General features: G+C 45.9%; 1 protein-coding gene across 1 annotated transcript in view; it reads left to right on the top strand.

Annotated features, from left to right (window-relative positions):
• Positions 1-524: 524 nt before the first annotated feature.
• The window catches only part of ddah1 (dimethylarginine dimethylaminohydrolase 1), a 139019-nt gene continuing 118893 nt past the window's right edge, over positions 525-20650 (top strand). The window contains exon 1 of the mRNA XM_063064802.1: positions 525-860. Within this exon, the coding sequence (XP_062920872.1) occupies positions 570-860 (291 nt within the window). The 5' untranslated portion in view covers positions 525-569. The remainder of the gene's footprint in view (positions 861-20650) is intronic.

Here is a 20650-nt window from a genome sequence, read left to right as displayed (position 1 = left end):
CCGAACTGGAGGAGTGGTGGGCCGCTCTTAGTTTGACCTGACTCTAGCAGGGGTAGATCTCCGGGTCATTGAAGCACACAATCCTCCACACCCTGCAGCAAGGTCCTCTTGGAGGATTCTGACACCGGTGTCCTTGTTTACTAGGTGTGTACGTGGCAGATGATTTGGCATTTGCCGTAGAGGGGGCTCTGTCGGCGAGTGCCAAAGGGGGCAGGAATGGAGTTTGTGCTTTCCCCAGCCGTTCAGAGCAGTTGGTGATGATTGGCGTCAGTGCCACCGGCTGGTGGTTCAGTTCTGAAGGCGTGGAGTTCGTTAGTACAGGGATGCTGGAGTCTGATCTGGGGTCATCAACCCGGATTAGTGAGTGAAGAGTTGAAGATGAGGAGGAGACGGTGTGTGGGAATACGAGTGATGGACAAGGACCGTGAGGGGAAAGGTAGGAAGGGTGAGGGATGGAGCAGGAGGCGGGCGAAGCTGCGCTCGGGGCGGCTGTGACCGCGCCCACACCCGTGACCGCGCCCACTTCCCAAGACTTTAGGTGGCCGGGCTGCTGAGCTCAGACACTGGGGATGATGTCGAGCTTCGGGCGCTACAGTCATGCGGTGGTGCGCGGGATTTCGGACTCGCTTGCGGACGGCGCGCTGCGGATGAGCCACGAGGGCAAGCCGGTGGACGCGGCGCGGGCCCGGCAGCAGCACGAACACTACGTGCGCACGCTGGGCTCCCGGCTCGGCCTCAAAGTGCTGGAGCTGCCGGCCGACGAGCAGCTGCCCGACTGCGTGTTCGTGGAGGACACGGCGGTGGTTTGCGGGGACACAGCGCTACTGAGCCGGCCCGGGGCGCTCAGCCGGCGGGGAGAGGTACGGACGCGCCCCCGGTCCCTGTCCGCGCTCCCGACGCACTTCCCGTCCCCATCCGCGCCCCCGCCATCCATCCTGTCATTCGCGAGGTCCTCCATTACTGCTGACCCTCCGGCCGCTCTCCGTTCCTGTCCATCCTCTCTGTCCCTCACTTCCCCTGCCGTCGGTTCCTCATCCACCGGCTCCAACCCTCACTCCCCCTGCTTCCTTGTTCGTCCGCTCCGCTCCTCACACACCCCTCACATGTCCCTCTTCCTTGCCTCTCTCCGGTCCATCCTCTGTCCCTGTCTTCCCCTCCAGCCTCCTCTACTCTCCTGTCCATCCACTCCGTTCCTCCTCCCCTCTCTTGTTCCTCCTCTCCACTCTGCCCCCTGCTCCCCCGTCCATACTCTCTGCCCCATCCACACTCCCCTCAGTTCCCCTAATAGCCGCCTTACGCTCCCCTCCACAGCCCGGCACCCGACACGCCATCCACCCCTGCCCCATCGCCATACCCTATCCCTTTCTCTCGGTTATCTCCGTCGCTTTCTCTGCTCAACCTTCCAGTCCTCTGGACTCCCTCTCGTCACCTCGTGTGATGTTGTTTGCAAATATTTTCTCACAGGATCTTCGAGGATATTTCCTATTTCCCTTTGACCCTCTCCATTTCCCTACACCCTTCTAGTAAATTTACCCCTCTAGCTACCTCTCTCTATGTGAGTACGCGAAGGGTTAAGATTCCTTCAAGCAGAAGTTTCTTAAAATTATACTAGTGTTTTGCAGTATTTTTGTAATTTGGATGTACTATATAGATTTTTGTCCTGATAGGGTGAGTTTGGTTAATAATTTCCTTTGTGATCAATGATTTAGCGATTAACGTGGTGTTTCTAATCCCTGTCCCAACTGATGTGATTGAATCTGAATCGGGTTTACTATCACTGGTTTTGTGTATTATCACCTGAAATTTGTTTTGTGGCAGCAGTACAGTGCAATACGTTTTAAAAAGACTTAAGTTGTCCGTTGTATCCGACGGTTAGAATATTGAGGGATGATCTTATTGAAACGTATAAAATTCTAAAGGGATTGGACAGGCTAGATGCAGGAAGATTGTTCCCGATGTTGGGGAAGTCCAGAACGAGGGGTCACAGTTTGAGGATAAAGGGGAAGCCTTTTAGGACCGAGATGAGAAAAAAACTTCTTCACACAGAGAGTGGTGAATCTGTGGAATTCTCTGCCACAGGAAACAGTTGAGGCCAGTTCATTGGCTATATTTAAGAGGGAGTTAGATATGGCCCTCGTGGCTAAAGGGATCAGGGGGTATGAGGGAAGGCTGGTACAGGGTTCTGAGTTGGATGATCAGCCATGATCATACTGAATGGCGGTGCAGGCTCGAAGGACCGAATGACCTACTCCTGCACCTATTTTCTATGTTTCTATGTGACAGGAAACCTGTGCAGAGTTTTTAAAATGGAAAAGCGTTACACTGGGGCAGTTCCATTCTCTTGACCTCCAAAGTCCAGGTCCACTGGTATGAACAGCGTCATAACTGGGGTCTTCCTTGGTTGCAGTGGGTGACCGCGACTTCCTGTGCTGTCTGCCGAGCATTGCACTACTATCCTCCTGGCCTTTGGGTCTCTCTGTAGATCTCATCTGCCTGTCTGCTGGTGCTGACTTTGCCTGCTAGGACAGGCATGTCCCCATCTCAACCGGGCATGAAGCCTGCCAGCTCTCCTCACCTGGTTTAGCCCGCCTGTTGAAGCGGTGAACCAGGATGTGGCCACTGTCATATGCAAACAGCTACTTGGAGCCACAGGTGAGGATCTGAGTGTCGGCTGGGGACAGAAGGTGAGTGAGCTACCCCAGAATGGACACAACATGCCCCTTTACCAGTGGTGTTACCCCTCCCTAGACACTCCATACACCCCACTCTTCTGTTCGTTATGTGCTGCCTCATATGATGAGGGCAATCACAGTCTTTCCAGGACCGTGATTGTTCTTGGCGAACTTTTCTGTAGAAGTGGTTTGCCATTGCCACCTTCTGGGCAGTGTCTTTACAAGACGGGTGACCCCAGCCAATATCAATAATCTTCAGAGATTGTCTGCCTGGCGTCAGTGGTCGCATAACCAGGACTTGTGATGTGCAACAGCTGCTCATAGGACCATCCACCACCTGCTCCCATGGCTTCAGGTGACCCTGATCAGGGGGCTGAGCAGATGCTGCACCTCGCCCAAGGGTGACCTGTAGGCCAGAGGAGGGAAGGAGCACCTTGCATCTCCTTTGGTAGAGACGTATCTCCAACCTGTCACCCAACTATTTATAAGCTATTTAGAATATGATTCAAAATGTGAAATGTGAATCAACTGTTCAATTTACACCTCTTCTTTCAGACTTTGCAGGGTAAATTTGCAATGAGGAATGATGTGAGGGAAATGTAATTTCAGTAAGAAAGTGATAGTGCTGAATTTCAAGCCTTGTGTCTTTTCTTGCTAAACTGTTCGAATCCATCTCCATTCATTTCTGTTGATGATATCAAGTCTTTACGGCTACGATAGGAAACTTTGTTACATGGTGTGAGCAGAATTATCTGCAGCTTAATGTGAAAAAGACTAAGGAGCTGGTGGTAGACCTGAGGAGAGCTAAGGTACCGGTGACCCCTGTTTCCATCCAGGGGGTCAATGTGGACATGGTGGAGGATTACAAATACCTGGGGATATGAATTGACAATAAACTGGACTGGTCAAAGAACACTGAGGCTGTCTACAAGAAGGGACAGAGCCGTCTCTATTTCCTGAGGAGACTGAGGTCCTTTAACATCTGCCGGACGATGCTGAGGATGTTCTACGAGTCTGTGGTGGCCAGTGCTATCATGTTTGCTGTTGTGTGCTGGGGCAGCAGGCTGAGGGTAGCAGACACCAACAGAATCAACAAACTCATCCGTAAGGCCAGTGATGTTGTGGGGATGGAACTGGACTCTCTGACGGTGGTGTCTGAAAAGAGGATGCTGTCCAAGTTGCATGCCATCTTGGACAATGTCTCCCATCCACTACATAATGTACTGGTTGGGCAGAGGAGTACATTCAGCCAGAGACTCATTCCACCGAGATGCAGCACAGAGCATCATAGGAAGTCATTCCTGCCTGTGGCCATCAAACTTTACAACTCCTCCCTTGGAGGGTCAGACACCCTGAGCCAATAGGGTGGTCCTGGACTTATTTCCTGGCATAATTTACATATTACTATTTAACTATTTATGGTTTATTACTATTTAATTATGGTTTTATTACTATATTATTTATGGTGCAACTGTAATGAAAACCAATTTCCCCCGGGATCAATAAAAGTATAACTATGACTCGTTCCAGTTCGAGTGCCCATTCTCATGTTTTCAATTAGGTTTAATATCACTGGCATATTTTGTGAAAATTGTTGTTTTGTGGCTGTAATACTTTGCAATACATTTATAAAAATATAAGTTATATGTAATATATAAAAAAGAAAATTAAATAAGCAGTACAAGAAGAGAGGGAAAATAGTGAGGTAGTATACACGGGTTCATTGCCTTTTCGGAAATTTGAGGGGAAGAAACTGTTCCTAAAGTCTTGAGTGTGTGTCTTCAGGCTCCTTTATCTCCTCCTTGATGTAGATGTGATCTGCCCAGTCCATCCGTGAAAAGTAGGTCATGTCCTGGGTGATGGGGGGTGGCAGTTCTTAATGGTGGACGCTGCCTTTTCGAGAATTCAAAGTATATTTATTATCAAATATGCATGCAGTATACAACCCTGAGATTCATCTTCCCACAAACTGCCACAAAAGAAAGAAACTGAAACCTGTTCAAAGAAAACATCAAACACCCACCGTACAAACAAATCACACAAACAGTAAAAAAAAGAGTTTGAAAGACAGAGAATATAAAACCTCAAAACAGTTTAGGAATGTTCAGTTCAGTTCAGTTTAGCGCTGTCTTGTTCGATGACTGCGCCCCACCCCGATCAAAATTGCACAAAATAGCAATAAACAAAGGGTAATCAGAAATAAATCATAATATGAATGATAGAGTCCAGTCCACAAACCGCATCAGTTAAATCTTACCAACACTGTGGGAGTGTTGAGCAAGAGGGAGAAGGAGAGAGAGAGACCGATCAAACGCAGGCCCCCTACTCCAGGTGCAGTGAGGAAGAGCTTTCTGAAGGACGTTGCTTTTGGTCGATTTGCTTGCTGGCATCATCGCCTTCCTCCAGAAGATGTCCTTGGTGCTGGGGAGGCTGGTGCCCATGATGGAGCTGGCTGAGTTCACAACTCTCTGCAGCTTTTTCCAGTCCTGTGTAGTGGCCCCCACCCCTCCGTACCAGATGGTGATGCTGCCAGTTAGAATGCTCTCCACAGTAATCTGTAGAAACTTGGTGACATACCAAATCTCCTCAAGCTCCTCTTTGTAATTCAATCAACATGTTGGGGCCAGGATGGATCCTGAGCGATGTTGATATCCAGGAACGCAAGTCCGGAAATTTATTGCGTTGAGACAGCAATGCAGCACAATACATTTAAAAAAACACAGTTATTTAAAAATATGGTTAGCCTTCCAATTTCCACCTTGTATTTCAGGTCTAACAGGGTAAATTTATATTATAAAATTGTGCAAGGAAGATGTAATTTCAACAGGAAAGTACAAAGTTTCAAGCCTCGTCTTTTGTTGCAAAACTGCTCAAATTTGGGTCCATACAGTTCTCGGTTCATGTTGTCGAATATTTAGTCCAACGTTCTGGTTTGAGTACCCAGTGCCCACTCTCGTATTCTGTGTTCCAGTGTTCCAGCTTTTGAAGAAACATATATGTGAACATTTTTTCAACTATGTCAGGTGCTTAAAATTTTCCCTCTGCCCAATATTCAAATGTTTTCAACTTAATCCGCCCAAGGAATATCTCAAGTTCAGGTTTAATTGTTATTTAACCTTGTACATGAATATAGCTGAACAAAGCAGTGCTCCTCCTAGGCAGGGGTTCCCAACCTTCGTTATGTCACTGGCCCCTACATGGCCACCTTTTGATGGCAAAAGAAGTACCAACAGCACACAGTGCATATCATTATGATAGCAGAATAATATAGGAAATAATATAACCCAATCACAAACAACAGAAAATCTGCAGATGCTGGAAATCCAAGCAACACACACAAAATGCTGGAGGAACTCAGCAGGTCAGGCAGCATCTAGGAAAAGAGTACAGTCGACGTTTCGGACCAAAACCCTTCGGCAGGACTTGGCCCGAAACATTGACTGTACTCTTTTCCTCAATACTGCCTGGCCTGCTGAGTTCCTCCAGCATTTTGTGTGTGTTGTAATAATATGACCCAAGATCCTGGGTTTCATGGCCTGTAGATTGATTTGCAAGAAAAAGCACGCAGCAATTCCTCTTTTAGAACGGAGATGAGGAGGAATTTCTTTAGCCAGAGGGTGGTGAATCTGCGGAATTCATTGCCACAGGCAGCTGTGGAGGTCAAGTCATTGGGTGTATTTAAGGCAGAGGTTGATGGATCTTTCATTGTTTAGGGCAGAAAGATGTATGGGGGGAGACAGGAGACTGGGACAGAGAGGAAGAGTTGGATCATCCATGATGAAATGGCAGAACAGACTCAATGGGCCGAATGGCCTAATTCTGCTCCTATAGCCTACGGTCTTGCAGGCAGCGAGGGTATTTGGAGCCCAAGCTTACAGCTGACGCTGCAGAGTGCTACACTACTCATAAGTCACCAGGCCCACTGATACTAAACTTTAAACCATCTTCACAGCAATGTCATACAAGCCATTGTTCATGATAAACACTTGCTGAAGCCTCCATGGGTCGATGTCGACCATGGGTGTTGCATTCTTGTTGTCTAGATGACACAACCCACGGCAGTACAATGTGGAGAGCAAGCTGTTGTCCATGTAGCAAGCTCCCCTTCTCCACGCTGCTACTGAATCTAAAGCAACGGCAGAGACTGATACAGTTTGGCACCAGTGACGTCGCAGGAGTTGCCAGTCAGCATTGGGCTCAATGTAGGACTGCCTTAGGGACTCCAGATCTGAATTTTTCCTCTGGGTTTACTCCCAAAGCCTCCCCCATGAGTGAGTATAGCCACAGGGCAGCAGAGATTTGAGATCAAAGTTTTCCTTCTTCTGGATGAGCTGCCAATCACGGCTGACAAGTCCCATCTACCCAGAGCGACTGGTTTTATGGCGCCAGTAACCCACCCACTAACCCTTCTCCAGTCAGTGGAAATGGTTCTGTTGGGTTTAGTAGCTAGGCCAGGAGCTGGAATCGGTTGTCAGAGTTTATTTGAGATTTGTGCCACTGGGAGCATTTAATAGGTAATGGGAGCTTATCCCCACTACCCTCCCCACCCCACCCCCAGCTGTGACAATCTTAAGGAGCCCTCTAAATTTCATGCGTATCAATATTCACTAGTTAGCACAGGTGCTAACCTCCCTGCCCTACTCGCTTTACACATGACTTATTTTTTACTTCGTTTCTCTTTTGTATTTGCATGTTTTGTATGCGGGTTGTCTTGCTTGTCCTGTTGGGTGTGATCTTTCATTGATTCTATTGTGTTTCCTGTATTTACTGTGAATGTCGACAAGAAAGTGAGTCTCAGGGTAATATAGCGTGACTATGTCCTCTGATCAATAATTTGAACTTCGAATACTAAAGCAGCACACAGAACGTGCTGGAGGGACTCAGCTGCTCAGCAGCATCTGTGGAGAGGAATAAAGAGTCGATGTTTTGGGCGGACACCCTTCATCAGGGCTGGAAGGAAAGTGGGGAGAAGCCAGAATAAGGAAGTGAATACTAAGGATATTTTAGTAAATGCTGAATAATCTTCCTTTTGAATTTGTAGAATTCAGTATGTTGATTCAATCTCTATTTGCATTTTCATGCTTCCAATTTGGGGTTGAACAAGCTCTTCAACATCTTTGCAACACTCACAACACGCTGGAGGAACTCAGCAGGCCGGGCAGCATCCGTGGAAACGATCAGTCGACATTTCGGGCCGGAACCCTTCGTCAGGACTGTAGAGGGAAGGAGCAGAGGCCCTATAAAGAAGGTGGGGGGAGGGTGGGACGGAGAAGGCTGGTAGGTTCCAGGTGAAAAACCAGTAAGGGAAAAGATAAAGGGGTGGGAAAGGGGAAGCAGGGAGGTGACAGGCAGGAAAGGTGAAGAAGGAATAGGGGAAAACACAATGGGTAGTAGAAGGAGGCGGAACCATGAGGGAGGTGATAGGCAGCTGGGGGAGGGGGCAGAGGGAAATAGGGGTAGGGTGAGGTGTTGCTTCTCCAACCTGAGTTTAGCCTCATCATGGCAGTAGAGGAGGCCATGTATGGACATATCTGAACGGGAGTGGGAAGCAGAGTTAAAGTGGGTGGCTACTGGGAGATCCTGTCTGTTTTGGCAGAGGGAGCGGAGGTGCTCGACGAAGCGGTCCCCCAATCTGCATCGGGTTTCACCGATGTAGAGGAGGCCGCACCGGGAGCACCGGATGCAATAGATGACCCCAGCAGACTCACAAGTGAAGTGTTGCCTCACTTGGAAGGACTTTTTGGGGTCCTGAATGGTGGCAAGAGAGGAGGTGTAGGGACAGGTGTAGCACTTACGCTTACAGGGATAAGTGCCGGGTGGGAGATCCGTGGGGAGGGACGTGTGGACCAGGGAGTCGCAGAGGGACCGATCCCTGTGGAAAGCGGAGAGGGGTAGAGAGGGAAAGATGTGCTTAGTGATGGGGTCCTGTTGAAGGTGGCGGAAGTTGAGGAGGATAATGTGCTGGATCCGGAGGCTGGTGTCAACATCTTTGGCAGTGTTAAGATTAGGTGTTGTGTATCACACTCAGCCCATTGTTTAATGATGATAGGTCTTACAGCAGTGGGTGTGCTTTGTGTCTTCTTGTGGTTTTGTTTCACAGAATAAGATGACTTTTTGGCAAAATGACAAAAAGATTGTAACATTTGGTTCTGGATGCAATTTACTTGTATCTAATCTCTGAAAGGAAAAATCCCAAAGAAAAAAACCAGAGCTACGGTCCTTAAGGCTGAGCTATGTTGACGGGCTGGTGGTGTAGTGGTATCAGCACTGGACTTGAGTCTGAATCCAGCCGGTTTCAGCCTGGGCACCAGAAGTATCTGTGGAGAGGAAAGGCCCGGAAATCTAGTTCTGTATCTTAACATGAAAACCCTGTGGACAACTACCCTACCCATAGGGTCACCACGAGTCGACGACACTCAACAACAACACGACCTCCATCTCCCAAATCGCAGTAGTGAGGACGATGCACTATTTCATTAGTATGAAAGAAAAGATCCATTTATCAGGGACACTGAAAGCAGACTTAAGCACCACAGCTGGCTTTAAGCATCAGTTGAACTGTCAAGGCATGTTGGAGGGAAAAAACATTCTTTAACTCAAACATGGCTGGACTCAGATATTTTATACAGCTGGGCAAATTGTTTTAGGGTCATGAAATTGAAGATTCCCAAGAATATTAATCAGTCACATTGATTATCGGACATGGTGTGATATTTGTTTTGTGGCCACAGTACAGCACAAAGATCAGAACCAGGCTTATCTTCACTGATACATGTCATGAAACTTGTTTAGTGGCAGCAGTACAATGCAATACATAAAATAAAGTATAAATTACAAAAAGAAATCTATATGTAGTGCAGAAGCAGTGTGCTGGTGTTCATGGGATCATTGTCAGTGAAGGGGAAGACGAAGTCCTAAAACAGCAAGTATGTGTATTCAAGCTGCTGTACCGCCTCCTTGAAGGTAGCAGTGAGAAGAGGGCATGTCGCGAGCAGTGGGGGTCTGTCATGGTGGAGACTGCCTTTTTTGTATCTGAGGCCTCGCCTAATGCAGATGTCCTTGATGGTGGGCAGGCTAGTGCCTATGATGGAGCTGTCTGAGTTTACAACTCTCTGCAGCTTTTTCCGATCCTGTGCAATTGTCCCTCCGTACCAGACAGTTAGAATCCTCCTCACGGTCCGTCTGGAGAAATTTGCGAGTCTTTGGCGACATACCAAGTCTCCTCAATCTCCTAATGATATATAGCCACTGTCATGCCTTCTTTGTAATTGCCTCAATATATTGGGCCCAGGATAGATCCTCAAAGACGTTGATGCCCAGGAACTTGGACCTTGAATAATAAGGCTTACTGAGTTGGTAAATCTGGCTCTTGCTCTGGGGAAATACTACATTTCATCACAGTGCATGTTGCAACAAGAAATGAATAGCAATAGCGATAGAAGCTGCTTTGTTACTTAGTAGAAAGGTGAAGAAATGATTGAGGAAAAGAAGTAAGCTGTAAAAAAAAAATTAAATTGTGAAATCAATAGCAATGTGATTTCTTAAAATCTTTTGTTTTGCAAGATGGGGCTGTGGCAATAGCTGTACACGGGTGTTCGAATCACAGGACAAAGAGTGTTTGGAATGGTGAACTAACACTCCCTCTGGCTTGGGAAGGTGTTGCAAGGTTTATTTATTACATCTCGGGGATTTTATGAAAGTTAGAGTCATCGTGAGGTTTCAAGTTCAAATTTGACTGTCATTCAACCATGAGTGAATACAGTCAAATGAAACAATGTTCCTCTGGGGTCAAAACACGGCACCATCAGTAATAAGGTATCACTAAAATGCAGTCACAAAAAAATGATAATGTCCAAGTCCCTGCAGCTGAACACAATATAGGTTGTCTTCTGCTGAGTGAATATTGGGGGACAGCACCAATTCCAGTTTGGACAGCGTGCCGCGCCACCTCTGGCACACCGGAGTGCATGACTCTGCCTCTCTCCTGGGCAGCTGTAAACAGGCAATACTGTGGCTTCAGGCCTTGTCCCTGCTACAGATGTTGTACAGCCCCCCCCCACATTGTCCACCTCTGCCATTCCATCAATAAATCGGTGACTTGACTTGCAGTGTTCCACGTTAACAATATGCATCAGGGCCTTGAGATCACAGGGGAAGCGACTGAGACGAGTGCTCGCTGTTAGACTGCACGCTGCCTTCACGTACCGTCTCCTCCGTCATGTCCCCAATGCAGGCGGCAGCACAACCCACACCAAGTCCAGCTCCTTTGGTTTCTCTGCCAACGAGCACCTCGCTGATGGAGCCAAGCCGTCGCTCTTAGTGTCCAACAGGATCTTGCGATCGTAAAAAGAAAATATGTTTGCAAAAGCCAATAACGCCTTTGGTTTTGCCCTGTAGAGGCTGCTGCATTGGAGCATGCTGCCATCTTACCGGAAGTGAGGGTTAGGTTTATTGTTAATGAAAAACCTCCTTGCAGCAGTATCACAAGCGCAGAGGATCAGGTGAGCAGAGGCTGGATAAACGTGGGTCATTTTCTCTGGAGCATTGCAGGCTCAGGGGAGATCTGGTAGAGGTTTACAACCTTATGAGAGGCATAGATAGTGGACAGAGAGTATCTGTTTCCCAGGGTTGCAATGTCTAATACCTTTTTTATATATAGGGATCTGTTAGTCTCATGAGACCACGGATTTGTGCCTTGGAAGGTTTCCAGGGCACAGGCCTGGGCAAGGTTGTATGGAAGACCGGCAGTTGCCCATGCTGCAAGTCTCCCCTCTCCACGCCACCAATGTTGTCCAAGGGAAGGGCATTAGGACCCATACAGCTTGGCACCAGTGTCGTCACAGAGCAATGTGTGATTAAGTGCCTTGCTGAAGGACACACACGCTGCCTCAGCCAAGGCTCGAACTAGCGACCTTCAAATCACTAGACGAACGCCTTAACCACTTGGCTACGCGCCAACGTCTAATACCAGAGGGCATTCATTGAAAGTGAAATGGGGGATGTGAGGGGTACGTTTTTTACTCAGAAAGTGGTGGGTGCCTGGAATGCACTGGTGGTATGGTGGTAGAGGCAAATAGATTAGAGGCTTTTAAGAGATGTTGGATAGGCACATGGATGTGAGGAAGATGGAGAGAGATGGACATTGTGTAAGTAGGAGGGATTAATATTCAGATGTTTTTGATTTGCTTTTTAACTGATCTGGCACAGGATTGTGTACCACGGTCCTTTTCCTGTGCTGTACCGTTCTGTTATTAAACATTAATTATATACAGTCTTCACAATTAGAACAAAATAAACAACATCCATTTTAGTGCAAGTTGATCAGAGTGGTTACAGTGTTGCTAGATTGCAGTGATTAGGCTGGTGGCTGTTACATCAGGATCAGAATCTGGGTTATTGTCACCAGCATGTGTTGTGAAATTTATAACTTAGCAGCAGCAGTAGTTCAATGCAATACATAATATAGAAGAAAAAAATACATAAACAAATGAGTAAATCAATTATAGTATACGTATAGAGAATAGATTAAAAATTGTGCAAAACTAGAAATAATATATATAATAAAAGTGAGGTAGTGTTCACGAGTTCAATGTCCATTTAGGAATCAGGTGGCAGAGGGGAAGAAGCTGTTCCTGAATCACTGAGTGTGTGCCTTCAGGCTTCTGTATCTCCTACCTGATGGTAACAGTGAGAAAAGGGCATGCCCTGGGTGCTGGACTCCATCTGCCGTGTCTCAGCCCAGCTCTGCATCCTGACAATGTAGCCAACAGCAACCTTCTAAATTATCCACAACTCCACCAATCTTTGTATCATCTGCAAACTTACTAACTCACCTTTCCAATTCCTCATCCAAGTCTTTTATATAAAGAAAGATCACAAAGAGCTGGGGTCCCAGAACAGGTCCCTGTGGCAAACTTTGTTCTCTAATCTGGTGGTGTGGAACTTCAGATTTCTGTACCTCCTGCTTGATGGTAGATGTGAAAATATGGCATGGCCATTTGGTGGGGATCTTGAGGTCATACAGCACAGAAGTGGACTCTTTCCATTTGCCCTCATTAGGACTGCTTTTTTATGTCTTGCCCATTTAATGCCTCTTAAATTTAATTTTGCCTGCTTTCATCATCTATGGTAGCATATTCCAAAAATGGTTCAAAAGTTCAAAGCAAGTTCAAAGTTCAAAGTTTGTACACCAAATCCAACTTTGAGATTCAGCTTCTTGCAGTCAATCACAAAGAAAGAAACACAATAGATTCACTTTTTTAAAAAAACACATACTATAAAGACCAGCAAATCTACTGTGAGAGGAGAAAAAAGAACAAATTATGCAAACAATATATAAAAAAAAACACACAGAACATGAACGGTAGAGTCCACAGCAACAGAGCCAATTCAGTGCTGAGGGGAGTGAAGCCAGCCCGCAGCCAGGTTAAAGAACAGAGATCTGTTCCGGGACCCTCCTCTTTGTGATTTAAAGGATTTGAATGAGTTAGTTCAATGCTGAGGTGAGGGCTATGTAGGAAGTAAGGATTAGATTGATCTTGCAATAGGTTAAAAGATTCTAGAGATTTTATCCCTGTGTCTTTTTTGCTCATTGGCAAAATCTGCTTCAATTTGAGAAGTACATTTTTTTTCTCTCTTTCTAAGGGTCATTGTAATGTGCCAGGTAAGGAGTGTTTCATTGTTGCTTAACTACTTGTGTGTGGGATGTGAGGCCTGTAAAGAATGCAAGAATGGGAGAAAAATGTACTGCCCCTTTCTTTAAAAAAAAACACCTGCGAATTTAACTCTTAAACAGCCGTTCAATTGCTGAAGGCTTTTGCCACCGTGGAGTTGAGAAGGAAAAGGCACAGCGTCATAGAACGCTCCAGTAAGAAACAGACCGTTCAGCCCATCTAATCATGCTGAAATATTACTCTGCTGGTCCCACTGACTTCACTCAGACCATAGCCCTCCATATCCCTCCCATTCATGTACCTATCCAAACTTGGAGATGTCAGGGGTAAGTTTTTTACACAGAGAGCGGTGAGTGCGTGGAATGGGCTGCTGGCAACGGCGATGGCGGTGGATACAATAGGGTCTTTTAAGAGACTCCTGTATAAGTACATGGAGCTTAGGAATATAGAGGGCTATGGGTAACCCTAGGTAATTTCTAAAGTACGTACATGTTCGGCACAGCTTTGTGGGCCAAAGGGCCTGAATTGTGCTGTAGGTTTTCAATGTTTCTGTGAACCCGTCTGTACATTTCCAATCACAAACAAGAGAAAATCTGCAGACACAAGACGTAACAGGCTGAGCAACACGCACAAAGTGCTGGAGGAACTCAGCAGGCTAGGCAGCATTTATGGGAAAGAGTACAGTCAACGTTTAGGGCTGAAACCCTTCGGCAGGACCTGAGTTCCTCCAGCATGTTGTGTGTGTTGTCCACGTTTCCACTGGCAGCTCATTACACACTCGCACCACCCTCTGAGTGAAGACGTTCCCTCCCCATACCATGTTCCCTTTAAATATTTCACCATGACAAAATTTCCAGAATGATAAGATAAACAGTAGATAGTGCTAAAAGACTTCTAAAGAAAATATTAGCTTTATTGGTCAAATGTACACTGAAACATCAGAACATAGAGTGAAATTTGTCGTTTGCATCAACGTTCGACACAGTCCCTGAAGGTGGGCTGGGGCAGCCTACAGGTGTCACGGTGCTTCCAGTACCAAATAGACCCCAAGACAAGACCATAAGACAAAGGAGCAGAAGTCGGCCATTTGGCCCATCGAAGGGCCCAATGTAGCATGCCCACAACCTACTAACCCCAAGCTGTACGTCCTTGATGATGGATTTATGTGTTTTTGGGGATCTAGCATGTTAACAGGCCCTTCCAGCCCAATTACACCCATGTGACCAATTCACCTAGCAACCAGCACACCTTTGGGATGTGAGAGGAAAGCAGAGGACCCGTAGGAGAACGTACAAACTCCTTATGGATGGCAGTGAGAATTGAACCCCGGTAACTGGCACTGTAAATTGTTATACTAACCACTATCTTACCTAGTTTACCATAACGAGGTAAACCGTTAAGTTGGGGGAACGAGTCAGACTAACACAGCACAGAGAACAGGTCCTTTGGCCCCACACCGAGCCTGTGTTTGGATCACAACCTTCTAAACCTTTTTGCCATGTAGCTATCCATATTCCTTTTCAATGATCTGTTCTCAAGATTGTTCAAAGGCACATTTAGTATCTGAATATATATACAGTATACAACCTGAAATTCATCCTCTTCAGATTGTTTAAGGTCATTTCCAGTATGCAGGCGTAAAGAAGAATGAGATAATTGTTACTCCGGACTGATACAGTACAGAAATATCAATAAGGATGACAATAATTTTTAAAAAACACAAATAAATATAAGCAGATAAGGTAGCTTATATGCATTGATTGTATGTCCATAGAGTGATACTAGACACAGGAGTGTTTGTACATAAGGTGACTGCGACAGGAAATGATAAAGTAGTGCTGGTCGGGGGTGTGGAGGCATGGGTTAGTGGGTGGAGGTGTTGATCAGCCTCACTGCTCGGGAAAAGTAACTGTTTTTGAATCTGGTGGTCCTGATTTGGGTGCTACGAAGCCTCCTCTCTGATGGGAGTGGGACGAACAGTCCATGAGCAGGGTGGGTGGGATCCTTTATGATGTTACTGGCCCTTTTCTGGTATCTTTCTGTTTAGATTGTATGTCCTTGATGCTGGGTGGGCCGGAGCCAGTGATGTGTTAGGCAGATGTGACTACCCGCTGTATAGTCTTCCTCTCCATCTCAGTGAAGCTTCCGTACAACACACTGTACCTGGCTCAGTCATTTTCTCTGCTACATGTACCCACCCCACTCTGCATAAAGTTGTCTCTCAGTTCACTTCTAAATCTCTTTCCCCCTCTCTCCATAAACCCATGTCCTGTAGTTCTTCCTTCCCCAACTCTACAGTGAAGGAGGCTAACTCATTTGGAGAATCCAATGCACAGGATTGCTAGAGGCTGTAGACTGCCAGCCTCCTCACGGGCACAGGATTGCTAGAGGCTGTAGACTGCCAGCCTCCTCACGGGCACAGGATTGCTAGAGGCTGTAGACTGCCAGCCTCCTCACGGGCACAGGATTGCTAGAGGCTGTAGAGGCTGTAGACTACCAGCTTCTTCATGGACACAGCTCTCCCCACCATTAAGAGCATCTTGTACACCTCAGTCATCACCTCTCAGCCTCGTTCGCTCTACAGAGAAATGGTAAATCTCCTCCACACCCTCCCTTAAGCTTCCACATCCTTCCTAGCAGGCGATGTGTAGAGGGAGGGTCTGAGGAGGAAAGGTGGAATGGAATGGTTATTGCATTACATTGAGTGGATTTTAAGATGTGACTCTATGTGAATATTGAAGAGTTACTCAAAAAGAGGAAATAACTGATATAAAAAAGAAATCCATTGTGAAATTCAAAGAATCGGCTTTTGTTCCAGTAAAAGTAGATGTGTCAATAACTCAAACAACAGGAATTCTGCAGATGCTGGAAATTCAAGCAACACACATAAAAGTTGCTGGTGAACTGACGAAGGGTCTCGGCCTGAAACGTCGACCGCACCTCTTCCTAGAGATGCTGCCTGGCCTGCTGCGTTCACCAGCAACTTTGATGAGTGTTGCTTGTGTCAATAACTGCCATTGTGCAGGTTCCCAGAACAGGACTGGGAAGGAAGTGGAGAGTTAAACCTTGTGTCTGACTCAGAAGGGTGAAAGGTTTAACATTGTTAGAGTAATAGAACACTACAGCACAGAAAACAGGAGCTGCAGCCTATTTCGTCCATGAAGAATAATTAATCTGCTAAATCCCATCGACCTGCACCTGAACATAGCCCTCCATACCCTTTCCATCCATGTACCTATCCAAACTTCTCTTAAACTTCAAAATCAATCTCCGCGTGAACCACTTGTGCTGGCAGCTTGTCCCACACTCTCGTGGTCCTCTTGAGTGAAGAAGTTTACCCTCATGTTCCTCTAAACTTTTCACCTTTCACCCTTAACCCATGACCTCTGGTTCTAGTCTCACCTGACCTCACTGGTAAAAGCCTGCTTGCTTTTACCCCGTTTATACCGCTCTTAATTTTGATTACCACTATCCGTCTCCTCTCATTCTCCGGCACTCCAGGGAGTAAAGTCCTGACCTGTTCAACCTTTCCCTATGACTCAGGCCCTCAAGTCCTGACAACATCCTTGTCAATTTTCTGTGTACTCTTTCAATCTTATTGATACCTTTCCTGTAGATTGGTGAACAGATTGATTCAGTATTTGGTTTCACCATGATGCACGCTCTCCCCATGACCACATGGGGCTCCTTTGGGTGCTCTGGTTTCCTCCCACATTCCGAAGTCGTAAGGGTCAGGGTTAGTAAGTTGTGAGCAAGCTATGTTGATCCCAGAAACGTGGCAACACTGGCAGGCTATCCCAGCACAATCCTCAGACTCTGGACGTTGATGAAAATGACACATTTCACTGTATATTTTGATGTACGCCTGACAAACAATGCTACTCTTTACATATCTTTATGCAAAACTGTGCATCAAATCAAAATTTGGGTCTCAAATTTTCCTTCTGACATGTCAGCCCATGGCCTCCTCTTGTACGATGATGAGGCCACTCTGAGTGCAGGAACAACACAACTGGTAGCCTCCAACCTGAGGGCATGAATGTTGATTTCTTCTAGTTTTAAAAAAATTCCCTTCCCCTTCCCTCTTCTTGTATCCCCCACTCTGGCCTCTTGCCTCTTCTCTCCTGCTTATCACTTCCCTCTGGGTTCCTTTCTCTTTCTCCAGTGGTGCAGTCTTCTCTCCTATCAGATTCCTTCTTCTCCAGCCCTTTACCTTTCCTCCCCACCTGATTTCACCTCTCACCTAGCTATCCTCATTCCCCTGCTCCCACTTTTTTTATTCTGGCATCTTCCCCCTTCCTTTCCAGTCCTGAAAAAAGTCTCTCGGCTCAAAATGTCGACTGTTTATATATATATATATATATCTCCATAGACGCTGCTTGACCTGGTGAGTTCCTGCAGCGCTTTGTGTATGTTGATGTGGATGTCCGGCATCTGCAGAATCTCTCATGTCTATCAAATTCTTCGTTAACTTCTTTTGATTTGTGTGTTTTTCCAGCTGTTAATGTTATCAGCCCATCCATAATAAGGCATTGGTGAGACCGCGTCTGGAGTGCTGTGTGCAGTTTTGAGCCCCATATCTAAGAAGGGGTGTGTTGGCATTGAGGGTCCAGAGGAGATTCATGAGAATGATCCTGGCACTGAAAAGGGTTAATGTATATGAGGAACATTTATTGAGATACAGCGAGGAATAGGCCTTTCAAGCATACTACCCAGTAATGTCTCGATTTAACCCTAACCTAATCATGGGGCAATTTACAATGATCGATTAGCCCACCAACCGGTATCAGACCATAAGACATAGGAGCAGAATGAGGCCATCTAGCCCATCGAGTCTGTTCTGCCATTCAATCATGGCTGATCCTCTTTATCTCCTCCTCAACCCCAGTTTCCAGCCTTCTCCCTTTGATGCCATGTCCAATTAAGGTATGTCTTTGAACTGTTGGGGGGAACTCGAGGACCAGGAGGAAACCCACATGGTTTTGAGGAGACCGTACAAACTCTGTACTGGCAGCAAAGGGAACTGAATCCATGTTGCCTGTACTGAGAGGTGTTGTGCTAGCCACTACACTGCCATTTCTTGCTGGCTCTGGGCCTGTACTCACTGGAGTTCAGAAGAATGAGGGGATTTTATTGAAACCTGTTTGAATGTCCTAGATAAAGTGGATGTGGAGAGAATGTTTCCTATAGCAGGGAAGTCAAGGACCAGAGGGCACAGCCTCCAAATACAAGGACTTCCCTTTAGAACAGAATTGGAAACTTTTTCTTAGCCAGTGGGGGAATCTGTGGAACTTATTGGCTGTGGAGGCCAAGTCACTGGGTGTATTTAATGCGGAGGTTGATATGTTCTTGATTAGACAGGGCATTACGGGGAGAGGGCAGGAGAATGGGTTTGAGAGGGATAACAGATCTGCCATGATGGAATGGCAGAACAGACTCCGTGGTCTGGGTGGCCAAATTTTGCTCTTAAGTCTTTTGGTTTTATAATGATTTGGTATGCATGAACATTATGCAAGTCAAAATTCTTACTCTATCTTGGTGGATGTGATGACTATTGACTCCATCACACCTGAGAAAATTCTGTCTTGCTATCTCAAGCCCCACTTCTGGAGTGCATACAGATCAATTAATTACAAGAATTGATAGCTGGGTACGTGACGGTGGGCATTGCCAAGGTGGACTGAACAGCCTGCAACTGGGCACTGTGACACTTTATGACAACAAAATGCTGGAAAGACTTGGCAGGTCAGGCACCATCTGTGCAGGGAATTAAGTTATGTTTGTTCAAACATGGCATGGGTTTACATTAGAACAGTTTATGACTTACCCTGCTGCTATGTATGTGCAACCCCCAGTCACTATTGGAGCTTCCAGTTCCAGGTGAACCCCCTCATATTGCTCACTGGCAACTGAAGTTCTTTGTTATGCACACATAGTAACAGATCTTCCCCTTGAAAGAAAAATAAAGACAACACTATGTCCTCATAAACCTGTGACAGCAATCCTTTCCAACAAAGATAGTTACATTCCATAGCCAGTCTCTTTTCTTTTTTTTGAATTTTCAACTGTTCAAATTTCAACTTCAATTGTAATGAATTGTAATAATTCCCTTATCTACTCGACAACTTTCAATCAGTCTCTGAGGTGGTTTAATTGTCAAGATTCAAGATTGTTTTATGTCATTTCCAGTACACAAATGTAAAGGAGAAAAAATATAATTGTTACCCTAGATTTGATGTAGCACAAAAGCACAATAAAATGTAATAATAATAAAAAAAACACAATAAATAGAAACACATAAGGTAGCTTAAATGCATTGATTGTATGTCCAGAAAGTGACGCTAGGCACATGAGTGTCTGTACATAAGGTGACTGACAGGAAATGATAAAGTAGTGGTGGTTGGGGGTGTGAAGGGGTCGGTTAGTGAGTGGAGGTGTTTGGCCCTTTACCAGTGACTTTCTGTATGTACGTCCTTGATGACGGGTAGGCTGGTGCCAGTGATGCATTGGACAGTTTTAACTACCCACCTAGAGCTGTCATTGGATGGTTTTAACTACCCGCCTAGAGCTTTCCTGTCTGCTGCAGTGCAGTTTCCGTACCAAGCAGGGATACAGCTTGTTACGTTAGAGCAGTGAAAGTATACGGTTGGCAGGTAAAGGAGGACTCCATCACAGGTGTGTGGCAGGACACAGAATGTTTTGAGAGGCCGTTGAGGTCATTTTAGAGAGAATGCAAGGAGTGTTGAGTAAAAGAAACAAAATAAAGCACCATTGTGAAACAGCATGTCTTTGATTCACAGAGGAATTTATCCGTGTTGGGTAAATGAGGTTGTGTCAATAACTGTCATTATTAAATCAACATCCAGATATATCATGGACTGAAGGTGAAGCAGAGTTCTGACTGGAGGTTTCACTGACCCATATCAGAAAGGTTTAATGAAATCAAATATCAATTCACTGGTGGATTTCACAATCATTTTATGAGAAAATGTTTCAGATCTCTTTCCTTTTGACTCATGCTCTCGGTAGTATGGAATTGCCCAATGTGTTACTTTCTGACTCTCTGCTCCAGCATGGAGAGCAGCAGGGTAATTTGAGCAAGACCAGCAGTCGGGGAGAGAAATGACACAGCCTTAATTTTTTCAAAGTAGCTTGAGCAAGTCTTGCCTCTCCCCTCCACCTGTAATAAAACCAAGGACATAACAAACTCTTGAGGCTTTGCTGCTAATTTTAGTCTATTGCATTGCATTGCATCAGAATACTGATTTTCCTTCACTATAATGTGGTGCCTTCGAGTTCCTGAAA

Source organism: Mobula hypostoma, chromosome 12, assembly GCF_963921235.1.
Source record: "Mobula hypostoma chromosome 12, sMobHyp1.1, whole genome shotgun sequence".
Lineage (NCBI taxonomy): Eukaryota > Metazoa > Chordata > Chondrichthyes > Myliobatiformes > Myliobatidae > Mobula > Mobula hypostoma.
The sequence above is the reverse complement of the archived record's forward strand: the minus strand, read 5'-3'. Positions and strand labels throughout refer to the sequence as shown.